The 14,449-nt window shown below is 39.9% G+C and overlaps 1 protein-coding gene across 2 annotated transcripts in view; it reads left to right on the top strand.

The window, feature by feature from the left end:
* Positions 1-14,218, top strand: part of MTMR7 (myotubularin related protein 7) — a 105,921-nt gene extending 91,703 nt beyond the window's left edge. For both annotated transcript variants that reach the window (XM_004597830.4, XM_058669879.1), the window contains 7 exons: positions 366-475; positions 2,206-2,331; positions 4,400-4,449; positions 8,258-8,458; positions 9,638-9,778; positions 11,021-11,147; positions 13,449-14,218. In XM_004597830.4, the coding sequence (XP_004597887.2) occupies positions 366-475; positions 2,206-2,331; positions 4,400-4,449; positions 8,258-8,458; positions 9,638-9,778; positions 11,021-11,147; positions 13,449-13,811 (1,118 nt within the window). In that variant the 3' untranslated portion in view covers positions 13,812-14,218. The remainder of the gene's footprint in view (positions 1-365; positions 476-2,205; positions 2,332-4,399; positions 4,450-8,257; positions 8,459-9,637; positions 9,779-11,020; positions 11,148-13,448) is intronic.
* Positions 14,219-14,449: the final 231 nt, after the last annotated feature.

Raw genomic sequence — 14,449 nt, 5'->3', positions numbered from 1 at the left:
GCTGGAGTTAGTGATTCCTGCCCCACCCCAGCACACTTAATGCAAGTGTCCTTTTGTGACCCACTGTAACTTTTGGCTAGGTAGGTTAATAGGTGGCTTCTACTGCACCTTTACTTTGGTAGCACTCCATGACTGCATTAACGCTAGGATTTAAACTTCACAGGTACAGTACTTGTAAACAGATGCACCCACCGTCCAAACAAAGAAGCTAGAAAAACCTTACCTAAACTGGTTCAGTACAACCAAATCTAGTAAACTTGAGTATCTATGCAATACAGCAATAATTAACAAACTACTTATAAAATATCACTGCGTAAAATGAGAGTTGCCTGAATTTCCCTTTCATAACATGATTTATCTTGCAGTTTGTGAACTTAAATCTCCCACCATGAGTGACTTCCTATGGGGTCTGGAGAACTCTGGCTGGTTAAGGCACATTAAGGCCATTATGGATGCAGGAATCTTCATTGCAAAGGTAGGTGCTGGCAGAGAACGGATGGATGGATGGATGGATGGATGGATGGATGGATGGATAGATAGAGAGATAGATAGATAGATAGATAGATAGATAGGCCGGCCAGCCGGCCAGCCTCACTGACTCCCCAGATGGTGATTGAGTGTCTTCCCCATTGGCTGCAAGCTGCTCTGTGTTGAATGGATAGCTATCTTTGTAGACCTGTTTTAGAGTGTGTCGTCTGGAAATGTGACTTAGTGAGAGTACAGTACATAGTTGATTGAATGTCAGGATAGTGTTCAAAGGATAAACTATTTCTATAATATTCTGCTTACAGAATATTCTATATCCCACTATCTTTAATCCTAGATGTAGGAAAGAATTTTCTGTGGAGCAGTAGGAGCAGTTCCGAGTCATTTGAGTGATGGGCTTGAAGTTTAAATCTAGTCAATCCTCCTTTATAGTTTTGTCGTAAGCAGAAACCTTTCCTTTCCTCCTCCTCTTTCCTTCCTTGCTCCCTCTCCCCTCCCTTCCTTCCCTGTTATTTGCCATGACAGCTCTGTGACCTGAGGGACTCTGGCCTCCCCTGCCTTTCTGTTTTGGTAGGGAAACTTTGCTGCAGCTTTCACTCAGGTTGTGTTGAATACATTGTCTGTTGTGTTGTCTGGCATTGGTGTGTTTTTAAAAAAATTAAATTCCTCTTCAGTTCATAGCTAGAGAAACCTAAATTCTCTGTTGAGATGGTGTGCTCTCCTTTATTAATCACTTAGCCAACAATTTTTATTTTTTAGTGCCGAGTGCTGCTGCGAGTGCCGAGTAAGGCAGATTAAGCCTCTTCCCTCACAGAGATTAACGTTTTGGTGTGGGACACAGAGAATGAGTCCAAGTATAAAAGCAATATCAGCTAGTGGCAAATAACTATGATGGCAAATAACTATTTCTACCCGTCTATAAGTTACTAATTACTCAGCTAAAGGTTGTGTCCATCTGCAATAGGAAATAGAGGAAATTATTTTACGCACAGAGATTTTTTTCTGGTATAATTTTTTACCTTTGTCTCTTCTTCCCTCCCTCCTCCATCCCTGGACTCATTACTCAACTATTCTTCTAGCTGTAATTTTTAATTTACGCTTCTCTGTCTTTTCCCTTTGAGAAGTGGTTGTGGCACTTCCAGAATTCGATTAAGGCTTCATGTGGCAACCCAGAAGGGAGGAAAGGACAGATCATGCAGCCAGGTTGGCACAGGCAGCACACTTCACTTCAGTACAGACGCTGACGTGAGGGGAGTTGGCTGGTGGCTTCTGGGTATAACAGAAAAATAAAAGCTCTTTTCATTAGCACCAAAAACTAAGTAGGGGCACAAACAATGTACTAAGCAATTTCTCATTATATAAGGAAATAACCGAGACAGGCCAGCTTCACACACAAAAATATTCAGAGGTTATTTATGTTTCTGTTTGTCCCTGTTCTGATAAACCCACCAGGACTCAGTCATGGCAGCTCCACCCTTGAAACCATAGAGTTTGCACACTCAGTACCACTAACAAATGCCTTTGGGAATTCAAACTCTTGCTTAAATTCAGGAAGACGTTGGAGAGCACAGACTGTAGCAAGCAGTAGATCAGGGTGTGAGCAGTGGCCTTGTTTTCCATGTTCTTTCTTAAAGGAGGAGTACATAATTGTGATTGGTTCTGTAGAGTTTGCCTTTGTAGCCACTCTCGGTGACTCTCTGCTAATCCTGTGGTTTGTAGGCAGTCTCAGAGGAAGGGGCAAGCGTGCTTGTTCACTGTTCCGACGGCTGGGACAGGACTGCCCAGGTGTGCTCGGTGGCTAGCCTCCTGCTGGACCCGTACTACCGCACTCTGAAAGGCTTCATGGTGAGTGTGCCTGCTGGCCCAGCCCACGGCAGAGGCTCGAGTGGAGCAGACCTCTGTTTAGGCAACTGACGGCAACCTCTTCCTATCACTGTCATTGTCATTGGTGTTATTTTCTTAGTTGATCAGGAAAATTAAAGGGGAAAAATTAGAGTAGACTTTAATTTCCAGGGTACTGAAACCAGTCCAAATCAGTGTTGTTAAAGATGAATGTGAGGGCAAATAATAAGACTTATTCAGTAGTTAATAAAATAGTGAGGTTTCTATGTTACCTAGAAGTCTTTCAAGTTTAGGTAATATGAACATATAATAATAAAAAATATTTTTCAGAAGAAAAAAGTTATTTAATGCACAAAATGTCCTTGGAATGGACATCCTGGAAATTCTATTCTGTGCCTTTTTTGCTGAAGTGACAAGTGCCTCTTTTCCTGGGGTTTTAACTTTTTATACGTGTGTTAAAACGTGGCAGACTGCTTACAACTAAAGACTATTTGGATAGTTGCCTTGGATGGTGAAGTTTTGATGAAGCTGAGATGATTTCTTTAAAATGAATGCAGGGACTACCTTGTGACGAGATCACTTGTCCCTTAAACCATGGTTTAGTGGAAAGTGATCCAGCAGATCCTGAGTCCAGGCAAGGGGCAGGTGCTGACCGAGGAGCCGAAACGGAGAACGTCACCGCTCTAGTCTATCAAGTGATGTCATCTGACCCCTAGGTGCAGGGAGTGAGGCAGTCCTCCTCTTTTGGACTCTTTTTTTTTTTTTTTTAAGATTTATTTAAAAGGCAGAGAGAGAGAGAGAGAGAAGTTGATTGAAAGGCAGAGTTCAATCGTCCACCTGCTGGTTTACTCACCAAATGGCCGCAGATGGCTGGAAGCTGGCCTGGATTGGTAGCAGGGAGCCAGGAACTTGTTTGGGGGTCTCCCCAACATGGGTGCATGGACTCAAGCACTTGGGTCTCCCTCTGTTTTATCAGGCGCATCAGCAGGGAGTTGGATCAGAAGTAGAATAACTGGAACTGACTTGCATGTTGAGATGCTGGCACCACAGGTGCCCAGTTCACCAGAGAGCTGGGCCCTTGGCTGCTACTTCTGCTGTGGCTACTATTTTTTTCTTTCTTTTCTTTTCTTTCCTTTTTTTTTTAAGTGTCCCAAGGACTTCCAATTACCTGTGACGTTATTAAGAGTCAGAGAAAGTCTTGTGTGCCGCTGTCTTGTTCTAGACTAAGGAAGGCTGGAGTCCTTCATTTAATTTGGGGAGCTGAGATGTTCTCAGACCTACACTGCCATAGGGCCTCTGCTCCTCTATCAATGGCTCATTATAATTAACCCCTTAAGCTATTAAACTTGAACTCAATGATGTCTTAAGAGTTAGCAAGAACAGATTTTAATCAGTCTGTATACATTTAAGGCAACCTGTGGCCATACTGGAGCATGGGTGATATTAATTGGCTATTCTATATTTTCTGATTCAACATTTTTTTAAAAATTCAGACTATTTAAAGCTTCAAACTTTCATTAACCCTGATTCCAAAGCAGAGCTAAATTTTCTAATATAGTCCTCACCCCATTATTTTAGAAATGTGTAATAAAAAGTTCACTGGGAAACAACACCTAGTTGTTCCTTATAGAAGGTTGTTATTTCACATTACACTGAAGAAACAGAGCTAGATTGTGAAATTGCACCTGCTGCTTCCTAGTAGCATGATGTTGGACACATGTGTACCCCTTAGCTTCAGGCGCTCCTGTAATATGAGAATCATTAAGACACCTATCCCACAATTAAATGATATGATGTAGGAGGAAACATGAACAGCACCTGCCATATAGGAAATGCTCAGGGGTGGTGGTGTTCCATTTTCACTGCATCTTACATGTCTCCATTCCTGTGGCTGAGTCTCAAGGCTGCCTTTCAGGTGCACCTTTGTACCGGTGGGTAAGGTCTGCTTGTTCGTCCTCAGCTTTCCTCAGCACGGTAGTTTGTGCTCTGAGTGCATAACCTTTACTGCTTATGGTGTCTTGTTCTTCCTTGCTTGCTTCGCTCTGTGATGTTTATATTCTCTTCTGCATAGGTATTAATTGAAAAAGACTGGATTTCTTTTGGTCATAAGTTTACTCACAGGTAAGATGGATTTAAATAATCTCTTGTTTTCGGATGTTTAGAGTAAAAGCACTGTTTTTGAGGTTTTTAATTGAGCGCTGCAAGGGTGGGGAGGGCAGCCTAATTTCTAAACTTTTATTCATGTAACTATTGATAATACTTTCTTGCAGTTTTCCAAATAACATTCATTGGCCATAGTTCTGTGGTTTTTGAAGTTAGAATTTCATAGTGCCTTTCCAGGAAAACACAATAGTTCCTCTTCATACATGAGAAAGTTAAATTCTTCAATAATAAACAAAACTTCATAGCATCACACTGTTATTTTTAGTTGGGGCTTCTACTGACCACCTGCTAGAGAGTTAGATCTCCAAGATAGCAGAAAGACTGGCAGGGCATCAGATGAAGAAAGAATGTTAGGCATTGCTTTCTTTTTTTTATTAATTATTTTGCATTATGTTACAGTTTCATAGGCTCTGGGAAACCCCCCCCATGCCCCTCCCCCCTGGTGGATTCCTCCACCTCGATGCAGTATTACAGTTCAAATTCAATCAAGATTCTTTCCTTGTAAACATATGCCAAGTATAAAGTCCAGCTATTTATTGTCCAGATGGGTTGAACAGTCTCTTAGGGAGACCATTTCTGGTCCGTTGTTAGAGCTGGCAGAATATCATCCCATTCAATCAAGAGTCCCGACATAACATCAACAGCAATTTGCAACATTATGGAATTGACATGGTTGTGAGTAACCAGTGTGTTACAAAAAAAAAAAAAAAAAAAAAAAAAAGAAAGCAAGTTCTTAACCACAACCTATGATTAGCCCATTGACATTTCAGTTTTAGTTTTATATACAGAACCGACTGCTATATACCTTAAAATGGCTATAAGGTACCATTCAGCTGTCTCGTGTCTATTTCATTTTAGTACTTAGCCATTTGTTGTGTTGAAGTATAATTTTGCTGATCTTGGCAGATTTTAGGGTAATCTAGACTGATTTGTAACTCTAACAAGACATTTGTCGACAATTAAGGTTCTGAACATTTTTTTGTTTGTTTTTGGGGGGGGTGTGCAGGGAAATCCCCAACACCATGGTGAGGAGTGACTAATCTTTGTGTCCCACCCAGCGAAGCATGAGCCAATCCACACCAGCTCTTTCCTGTCAGATTCCAGGCTCTACTTTTTGTTGTTTATCTATTTATTTTAGGTTTTTTTTAGTTTGTATGATTGTTTGTTTGCTATGAGGGGTTTTCGGAGCGATCCCGATGGTCATTGCGAGAGAGGGTGGGGGTCCAGAGGTGGAGCCAGGCTTGGACCAGAGAAAGCTCTCCTCCCTGGTCCCGAAGGACGTTTATCGTTCTTCTGTTTCTGCGAACCACTCAGGGCTTCTGGTTGTGTTTCCGATGACGTTGGCTTCTGCACGGTAGTGTTTGGACTTCTTCCATCCCCTGCGGAAGCTCCGGTTGAGGGTGGGTGACCTCAGAGTACTCGGCCTCCGAGGGCATCCAATTCCCTGTGGTCTCCTTGGCAGTTGGGATGTAGTCCTTGTTGCTCGTATTAATAGTTTGTGGTGAAGGTCTGGGAGTCTTCATGGTTGGGATCCAAGCTTCCTCCTTACCACCTGCTCCACTCTGGAGTGCCCCCCTGCTCCACGCACATGACCTCCTGTTAAGAGGTTGTCAGGATCGCAGCCGGTTCCCCCCTCATGCATTGGTATAGTAGTTTTGCTATTGTTTAGTGCCGCTTTGAGTCTGTTGTCTATGAATTACCAGATTTGATCTTGATAGGCTATATTGTACTTTTTCCTCACTCTTTTTATGGTCCTAAAAGACTTCCCTGCATTCCCCCTATCACGGATTAACATAGCGTATTGAGGGTAAAGTAGGTTTTACAGTTTTTCAATGTAGATCTTAAGTATTTTGACATTAATTGTTGGTTTATAGTTTACATTGCATTATCTTATTACATTGGATACAGGTTGTTATAGATTGCACTGTTATTACAATATACAGGTACTATCTTCCAAGTTTTCATCTTATCATCTCAGATTAAGGCAAACATGTGGTATTTAACCTTTTGGGATTGGTTCATTTCTCTTAGCATGATGGATTCCAGACGGGCCCATTTGTCCACAAAGAACTGCATTTCGTTTTTTTTAATAGCTGAGTAGTATTCCATAGAGTAGATGAACCATAGCTTTCTGCAGACTTGTACAACCTCTGTGGGAATCAGTATGGAGAATACTCAAACAACTGAAAATCAACATTCCATATGATCTAGCAGTAGCACTCCTAGGGATATATCCAAAACATCTCCTACACAAGAAACCAACATGCACACCTATGTTCATAGCAGCACAATCTACAATCACAAAAACATGGAAGCAACCAAAATGCCCATCAATAGAAGACTGGCATTGCTTTTTAAAACTACAGAAGACAAGGGCCAGTTGCCATGGCTCAGTTGGCCAGTGCTCCCCTTTCAACTGCTGGGATCCCATATGGGTGCTGGTTCATGTCCCGGATACTCTATTTCTAATTCAGTTCCCTGCTTTATGGCTTGGGAAATGAGTAAAGAAAGGCCCAAAGACTTGAACCTTACATCCTTGTGGGAGACCCAGACAAAGCTCCTGGCTTTGGATTGGCTCAGCTCCAGCTGTTGCATTTGGGGAGTAAACCAGTGGGCAAAAGAACTTTCTATTTCTCTGCTCTGTAAATCTGCCCTCCAGTTATATGTATCCATATATAACCCAAGGTGACTGGAACGAAACTTTTGAGGAGTTCCAGATAATCTATGTTTGCACTCTAAGGAAAGCATAAAACTGGCAGTATTCACTGCAGTTCCTCAATTTTACATTGCTAAGAAGCGGCAGTTCTGTATTGTCCTGTCTTCCATGATACCCTGTTAGATTGTTTCAAAAAAAAAAATCACAGTGTGAAGAATTAGGCAGCCTTTATTTAAAAACCAACACAAATGTGAGAAAGGGTTCTGATGAATTCTTTAAAAATAAAGACATGATTAATATCAAAGTACATGTGGAATCTCTGGTCATGTGGGAATTACCTGACCAGTTTTACCACTGCACTAGAAACAGGAACATCACTAGAAATTGGAAAAGCACTAGGTTTTCATGCCTTCTCCCTTGTTTATCACTCAAAAAGAGAAAAAAATGTGAATGCAAAGGGGGCAGATATTTGGTGCAGTGGTTACGGTGCTGTTTGGGATACCTCCCACAGGAGGACCTAAGTTCTACTCCTGGCCCCACTTCCAGTTCCAGCTTCCTGCTAACATGTGCCCTGGGAGGCAGCAGCTGATACATCAAGGAGTTGGTCCCTGCCACTGACTGACATGGGCGATGTGGATCAAGTTTGCTCGTCCAGCAGTGAACCAGCAGAGGGAAAGATCCATCTCTTGCTCTCTATCACTGCCTTTCAAATAAAGAAAAAATTAAAAATTTACTCCCCAAAGCAAAACTGAAAAGCCCCAGAGTTGCTTTGAAATTTCGTCTCTCTCATTAGTTATTAATAAAACAAGGGGTATTTTAGAAGTTCTGATTACACTTTTGAAGAGTATTCCTTTTCCAAGCAAAGTTTGTTTTTTTTTTTTAATTTGTAACATTTTGTTTTTCTAGTTTATAACATGAACATTTCCTTCTGCATTTAGACCTTTTAACACAGTTCTCTTGAAATTTGAATTCCGAAACTTGTGGTTCCGCTTCTTCATTCTGAATTTATATGACTTGCTTTTATTATTGTTTCTGTTTATGGCTTTAATGATAGAGGCTGGGGGTGGGAGATAGGAAGAGTCTCTCAAATTTCTAGTCTTTGCTTTATAGATATGGTAATCTAGATGGTGACCCTAAAGAAATCTCTCCAGTCATTGACCAGTTCATTGAGTGTGTCTGGCAGTTAATGGAACAATTTCCCTGTGCCTTTGAGTTCAATGAGAGGTTTTTGATTCACATTCAACATCACATTTACTCCTGCCAGTTTGGAAACTTCCTATGTAACAGCCAAAAGGAAAGACAAGAACTCCAGTAAGTACTTTGTTGTTAAATTTCTATCTAAACTTAAGTGTTTCAGGATTTCAGGTGGCTTTTCATAATCTGTAACTTTTTAGTTTCTTATTTATAATGACAGATTAAAGTTCTTTTCTTTTTCCTGACATAATTTCATGAATGGTTTAATTGCCCTCTGCTCACACACACACACACACACACACAGAGGCAGGTAGACACTGCACACTAATATCTCAAGAAAAACTTTGCAGTGTCAGAGAAAGTGATTTTTACACTTAAAAATCTATTTTATATTATTAACAATTACAAATCTGAGAAAGCAAATTTGAAACTCAATTTACTGGTTCAGATTGAAACTGTATTTCTTTATCCAAGGGTAAAAGCAGACAACGTGTGCGCTTTACAGTAACTTATAAAGTAAAAAACTCAGTGATTCAGGCAGTGTAAATGAGATACTCTCAAATTCCCATGTAACAAAATTTTATGTAGTATATGTGTCTGCAGGTTTAATTTTAGAAATGAGGCTGAAGTGAGATAGAATCCATTAGTTTTATACTGAGTTGAACAGAAGGAAAATTACTTTTTCCAGTAGATGCTACTTTATTTTTCTAAGGAATTTTAAGTGCAAATCCTGATCATTGAAGATGACTTAGAAGTAGCTGAGTGCACCCTTTAAGCTCACCTGTTTTCTTACGTCGTTTATAGTTTGTTGCATGGGACTAGCCAATTCTACGTGGTATCTGCTTAGGCCAAATCCTGGGTTATCCATTCACTAGCTTTGGGGCTTTGGGAAGTTACTTCATTTTCCTGTTCTTCAGTTTCCTTGTCCCTAAGATGGATGTATCTCATAGGAATTGAGTATTAAATGAGAAAACACATGAAGCATTTATGAAAATGCTTGGCAAATAACAAATGTTTGATGACTGTGGTGGGGAAAAGGGCCCCAGAACTAAAGCATATATGGATGTGTGTGTGTACACACAGATGACTTAACTATTTCATCAAGGCCAGTAGAGATAATGGAGGTTGCTAGAATGTTCTACTATGCCATGAAGCCACAAAGTGTAAATTTCCCTGAAAACAGAGTGGAGACATGGCATTTGGATAGCAATTAGTGCCATCCCAGCTTTAATATACCATATCTACTATTCAGAAGAACAAAAAAAGATATATTTAGACTTCTTTTCTTTGTAACAGAATTCAAGAAAGAACATACTCTTTATGGGCACATTTGTGGAAGAATCGGGCTGACTACCTGAATCCACTGTTTAGAACTGATCACAGTCAGACCCAGGGAACCCTCCAGCTCCTGACAACACCATGCAACTTCATGTACAAGTACGTGAACCTTTAGGAACTTGGTACGAACTGTGGTCAAGTAAATAAAACACACTGAACATCAAGGCCTTTGGGGCACAAACCTCACAGAGGAAGATGTTAGAATATCTGATTTGGTATTTTTGCTGGGGTCTCCTCCCCTTCATCCCTATACATGTGGAATTCTCTTGATGTAATACTATCTTAAAAATGTAAGCTCTCTTTATTTCTTAAAAGAGGAAGAAAGGGAAAAGAAGTAAAGAATGGAAAGAATGAGCCAACCAAGCACCAAGTGCCACATAGTGAAGTGTGAAATTATAATCTTTGATAGTAATCCTGATGCAGCTTCCATTTCGTCTCTGCTGAATCAATTCTGGTAGAAATAGACTGTATATATTGGGATGGAGGGGGCAGAATGATGTCCTAGAGGTTCTATAAATTTGTACTAGATTTAAATATATATGCTTTGTTTTGGCTCTTCTCTAGGCTTGTATAAGGAAAAATTATAAACTGAGAAACAATATTCCTCCTCCCTGCTCACTCGTAACATCATCAGTAGCTCTTCTTGCCCTGTAGATTTTATACAACACACTTTTGTTCCTAATTATTTCAATAAGACTTTCCCCAGAATTTTATAGCAGAATACAAATTCTATTATACTAAAAAAAAAAGTGCCTCCCTGATTTGTGTAAAACAAGTTTTAATAGCTGTTGAAACGCACTATAATCAACTACACTATAATATAAACAGCCAAGCAGGAAATATTTTACTTAGGATCAAGCAGTTTTAGGCACTGAAGGGAGTCCGTGTAAATGTATCCCGGTGACACCACATTTCAGCATTCTTTATTGTGTAAGAGTAAAAGATTTGTTACAAATGCAAATGTTACTTTGTGCTGGTCATGTAAAAACACTTTAAATGTACAATCACTGATTATCAAGGTTCAAAGCTAAGAACTGTTTTTGTAATCCAAAAAAGTGCTAATCTATTTTAGAGAAATATTTTATGTGCCTTCTAATTTATCATTATAGGGGCCTGTAGGTGCTTCATGAACTTACTCCTCCCAAAAGTAGTTCAGTAACCCAAGAAAAAGAAAACACTATGAAATTGTTCCCTTCTGTAGTGACTTTTTTGGCCCTGTAAGTTGCACTTGGTTATTGTGAAAACTGTGGGACTGTGATGGTCAAGATCCCTTAGGAGATGTGAGGGTGTGCTTTCCCTGTGACAGTGGTGTCCCAAGCTCTGCTGCCCTGCCCTTCCCAGGTTCTGGAGTGGAATGTATAACCGCTTTGAGAAGGGGATGCAGCCCCGACAGTCAGTCACAGAGTACCTTATGGCAGTGAAGGAAGAGACGCAGCAGCTGGAGGAAGAGCTTGAAGCCCTGGAAGAGGTGAGACACATTTCCTTGCTCTTGTCAGTCATTTTCTGTGCTCATTTCTTGACTAGCATTGTTCCACAAGTCTCTCAGGACTCAGTACATGAAAATTAGCAACCTACCCTTTCATATGTGTGCCTGGAGGATAACCTCAAAGAGAACCCTACCAGGTAAGCATCAGGCGACCGAAGCCCAAATCTACACACTGAATGCATTTGCATACTGGCTTTGTGGCTCATTTCCATAATGTACTGAACTAGTTGAATTGTTCGTAATATGTATCAAATTTGTGTTCTTACTGTTGTATAAAAGTAAAGACAAAAAATATTTTTGGAGCAAGTATTAGGAGGAAAGTGAAAATGAATAAAATCAGATACTGGCATTTATAAAGATTCATTTCTACATGTGTAAGAATTATGTAAGGGTACTACACTGATAACACTAAAGCTGACTATAGAAAGTTCGTATCTTACTTGCTGTTACTTCCTGTAATTAACCAGAAAGCTTGCATCTTTAAATGCTTTTTCCAATTTGGATGGCTTTATTTCCTACACCATTTTAAGTGTAGTCTATCACCAAACCCACAATCAGTTCCTGTTGTCTGGAACTTGAATTCTGAATTGAGGCTCAGTGTTTGGAGAACTTCCAGTTTCCAACTTTCATACTGGTGAATAAATTGGCAAAATCTGATACTGAAGTCTACTCCCTTGCCCCGTAGATGGTCGTGTGCAAGTCAGCACTGACAATGATGGCCTGGGGAAAAGGGATTCCTTGTGGTACAAGGTTTCAAGGAGAGGTGGTCATTTAGAGGAAACTAGTAAGGCTGACTTCTCTGCTTTTCCCCCATGATATTCTAGAAAAGCCAGACTATTTCTTATATAAATATTGTGAAAGTTCATAAGTTGCAAACTCAGGTGCTTGACTTTGAGAACTTCTGTGACCCAGCATAAATGTTACTCGGACAGAAGTCTGCTGAAGTCAAACAAAACCTCTGTACCTGTGTGGCACTCTGCCTTACATCCTAATGTAGGTTACTGGAGTGGGTTTTAACAGTGTGCAACACAATCATGACCTCACAAGAACTCCTGCTGCTTCTGGGCCTGAAGCCTAGAGTCTGTCGGGCAATCTTTAGAGCGCCATAAATGATTGTGAATTATCCCCAGGAGAGAACTAAAATTAAAACACATATGCAGAGAACCAAAATTAGCCACAGATTTTGAAAATTCTGGGATTGTAGCAGGAACTTCATCTTTGTCCATTCAAAACCCACTTTTCTTAAAGGTATCCAAGCTTTGTAACCACCTCAGTATTCTTTCCTCACTGTCCCTTGTACCTGGAGTGCTTTCTGACCATCAGACGATCCAGGTTTGTCTTTCATAGTCCCGTCAAAAGCCCAACTGTACCACACATCCAAATCCCTGCATTGTGTGAACTGCCTGCCTTTTATGACCTTCCAAGTTCTTTATAGCTAGATGTGCTTCTCTCTGTTCCTCGTAACAACCAGCACAGTGCTTTTACAGGTAACTACAAAGCTATCAGTACTTTTCTGAATGAACATATAATACTTGAGCTTATATTTCTCCTGCTGATATTAAAAGGTAAAATCTGGTGAAATATATTTTGAATAAGCCAAATGTGTACGACCTGATGAATGCATAAGCAAAATATGGTACATTTGGGCATAAAAAGCAATGTACTAGTGACACATGCTGTGATATGAATGGATCTTGAAGATTATCAGCCAAGAAACCAAACACAGCAGGTCACTTAATTGTTATTTAATCCACTGATAGAAAATAGCCAGGTTAGGTAAATCCAGAGAGAAATACTATTTAATTAGTAGTTTTCAAGGACTGTGAGGAGGGGAAAATATGGAATAACTACTAAGGAATATTTCTGTTTTTGATGGTGGTGGAAGGGTGATAACAGTGTTGTCAATGATTATTGTATAACCTTGAGAATATAACCTTTAAAGGGTGCAGTCTATGGCAAATTGTATCAAAGGAAACAAGTCAATGCTTCATTCCTGTATTTTCAAAAAACATTATGTAAACTTGTATAAGCATCAAAAGGAAATGACAACTGTTTCCCAGATGTTATCCGTGTTATATTATTTACATTCATAGCAAACTTAAGTCAAAATAGCCATTGTAATCCTTACACTAGAGGTGAAGAAAACAATTTTTGCAATATTTATTTTGTCCAAAGTTTTAAAGTTTGAATCCCCATCCAGCTAAATCTCGTGTTATCACTAAATGTGTATGTAAAGATGTAAATTTATAGACTTTCCACTGAAATGGTTCCTTGTTTTTTCAGAGGTTGAAGAAAATTCAGAAAGTCCAGTTAAATCACACTAAGGTGAAGAGTAAGCCAAGTGAACCCAGCAAACACTCAGGGTTTTCTACCTCAGACAACAGCACAGCCAACACTCCCCAGGATTACAGTGGGAACATGAAGTCTTTTCCATCCTGGAGCCCTTCACAAGGTGATGAAGATTCGGCCCTGATCCTAACCCAAGACAACCTGAAAAGCTCAGATCCAGATCTGTCAGCCAACAGTGACCAGGAGTCCGGGGTCGAGGACTTGAGCTGCCGGTCTCCGAGCGGTGGTGAGCATGCACCCAGTGAGGACAGCGGCAAGGATCGGGATTCTGATGAAGCGGTGTTTCTCACCGCCTGAGTTTCCCCTTAGGACTTACAAAATAAAGGACACATACGACACACTTCCAAAAGCAAGGGAACAGTGCAATTCAGGATACAAATAACTCAAGAAATGCTGTGTCTCAAAAATTATAAAATGCAGTTATAAAAAGGGAAACATTTCACTTAAGTTTCTTTAAAGAAAGTAACCATTTCTTTTTATCAAATATAAGGAAAATCATTAACCATTTCAAGACTCATTCTAAACCATGAAACTTGTATTCATTACAGAGAAAATTCATTACTTCTGTTATCACCCGAGGTTATCAGTATAAACTTTCCCTGTCATAGCATGCATCTTCAAGACAGTGCCAGCACCTCTCTCCCGTATCTTTTGCCATCTTAAATCTTATTTCACTTCCAGATGCATATTTTGTATTTCCCAAAACATCTGCTATTTTCTTTCTCTGTCACCACTGTTTGTAAACACAGGGCACACTGCTGGATTGTGTCCTTCCTAGGAAACAACTGTATTCTTAGGTTTAGGAACTTTATAGTTGCTTAAGCTTATCTTTCAGGTGTAACTATCACTTTTTCCTTAGATAATATATTTTGAATTATTACTGTTCTGTTGCCTTTCTCTGGAATCTTGTGTTTCTCATCATTTTAAAAATGCTA

This window comes from Ochotona princeps, chromosome 11 (assembly GCF_030435755.1).
Source record: "Ochotona princeps isolate mOchPri1 chromosome 11, mOchPri1.hap1, whole genome shotgun sequence".
Taxonomy (NCBI): Eukaryota; Metazoa; Chordata; class Mammalia; order Lagomorpha; family Ochotonidae; genus Ochotona; species Ochotona princeps.
This window is presented reverse-complemented; position numbering and strand designations above follow the sequence as displayed.